This window comes from Nicotiana attenuata, unplaced genomic scaffold (genome assembly GCF_001879085.1).
Source record: "Nicotiana attenuata strain UT unplaced genomic scaffold, NIATTr2, whole genome shotgun sequence".
In the NCBI taxonomy this organism is placed as follows: domain Eukaryota; kingdom Viridiplantae; phylum Streptophyta; class Magnoliopsida; order Solanales; family Solanaceae; genus Nicotiana; species Nicotiana attenuata.
Window position 1 is genome coordinate 239,561 of NW_017670963.1, and position 1,806 is coordinate 241,366.

Here is a 1,806-nt window from a genome sequence, read left to right on the forward strand (position 1 = left end):
AAATATATATATATATATATATATATATATATTTCTAAATCATAATATAGTGAATTATGAAGTCTTTATATTGAGGAAAACCAATCACCCAATTGGCACATCTTCATTGGGTGCAGATATATTAATTGTGAATTGAGAGGAACACTTAAATTTATTAATTTTAAACAGTGGTAGATCTTATATAGTATTCTCTCCGTTCACTTTTACTTGTCAAGTATTCTAAAAATAGATTTTCACTTTTACTTGTCACTTTTAGCATATTAAAAGAAGATAATTTTTTTCCCCTGCTATACCCATAACATTAATTACTCATTTCAAATATCTTTCTCAAAACCATTAAAAATATGTATCAATTAATATGGGTATCATAATAAATTATGCACTTCATTTATTATTTTTAAGGGGCATGCAAAGTAAATAGTAGACAAATAAAAATGAACGAGTATGTACAAACTACCTTCATCTAAACCCGCAGCTTAAAATATTCAATAAGTATCTTCAAATAGTAATAAATTTGATGATGTGATAAAACTCCAACTCGTAAAATTCAAATTCTGAATCTCCATTTTAAATATTTAACAATATATTCTACATTAATGACGGAGACTGGAATTGAACTTTTACTAAAATAATGTGAATCCTTTAATCCAAAAAAAGATTAAATGGTTATTTTTTTGCTTATTTAGTTATAAAGAATGGGAATTAAAATATTCCCTGGTTCTGTATCTTCTGTTTCTGTCCAAACTCCAAACCAAAACTCAATTGTTTAACATTTCTTCATCATGTGCTTCTGCAATCTACTACACACTCCACCTTTGTCGGCTCCTTCTGCATTTAATACTGTATTATCCTCTATCTATTGGCACTAAAGTTCAATACCCTTTTGAAATCTTGAGCTAAAGATTACATCTTTATGGGTTTTCATTAAAGATCTTGTCCCCATAGTGAAAATAGAAGAGCTCACAAAAACAGTGTTTAATGCTGAAGAAAATGTTGTTTTCTTGGAAATCATGGTGGAGGTCATTTTACAAGCAAAATCACTTTGTTTTAAAGTTGGGATTTTCGATTTTGTTATTGGGTCTTGCTTTTAGGCTTTTATTTTCAAGATCTGATGTAATTTCTGAAGTTCAAGAAACCCCTTTTGTTCAAAAGACTCAATCTTTATCGCCTCCAGTTTCTTTCAGTTTGCCTGAAACTGCAGATCAGATTGGTCCTCAAGGTATTTGAGCTTTTTCCCGTTCCTGGCTTTATACATTTGTGAATGGAAATTGAATATATATATGATCTTAGAATGTCATATAGAAGGTAACTCCTTAATGATCATAAGGAAGAAGAGTTTCATAATTAAGAATGTGAAATTTAAGTACTTTTGGATCTATTATAGCTATAATCTTTAAAAGTTGAGTTTAAGTTTTATGCACGGATGGTTAAAATATTTGCACCATCATGTTGTTTAAATAATAATTGCAGGTAACTCAATGTAATAACATTATCCTAGAATATACAGTAAGTAACATGGCGTAAAACATTCATTACGCTGTCAGTGTATATAACTTAAATATACGTTTGTATTAATTACACTGTAGTGGGTGCATTGTTATTCCACATTCAGTGAGCTATGATCATGAATGCGCATCTGCTTCTTCCCCTTCCTTTTAGTGATTCTGCTTCTTGGATGTGCAGTTGATTAGCAATAATTTGTATGGTTGTGGTTGTAGTAAGTCAAAATGTGCAAAGAATAAATGCTTTGTTATACCCTTTGCTTTTCATTCAGTGTGGGACTCTGTATAGTGTTTTTATTTTGGT

The 1,806-nt window shown here is 29.9% G+C and overlaps 1 protein-coding gene across 1 annotated transcript in view; it reads left to right on the plus strand.

Annotated features, from left to right (window-relative positions):
• Positions 1-700: 700 nt before the first annotated feature.
• LOC109244858 (protein trichome birefringence-like 23) overlaps positions 701-1,806 on the plus strand; it is a 4,022-nt gene continuing 2,916 nt past the window's right edge. The window contains exon 1 of the mRNA XM_019412017.1: positions 701-1,219. Coding sequence (XP_019267562.1) covers positions 979-1,219 — 241 coding nt within the window. The 5' untranslated portion in view covers positions 701-978. The remainder of the gene's footprint in view (positions 1,220-1,806) is intronic.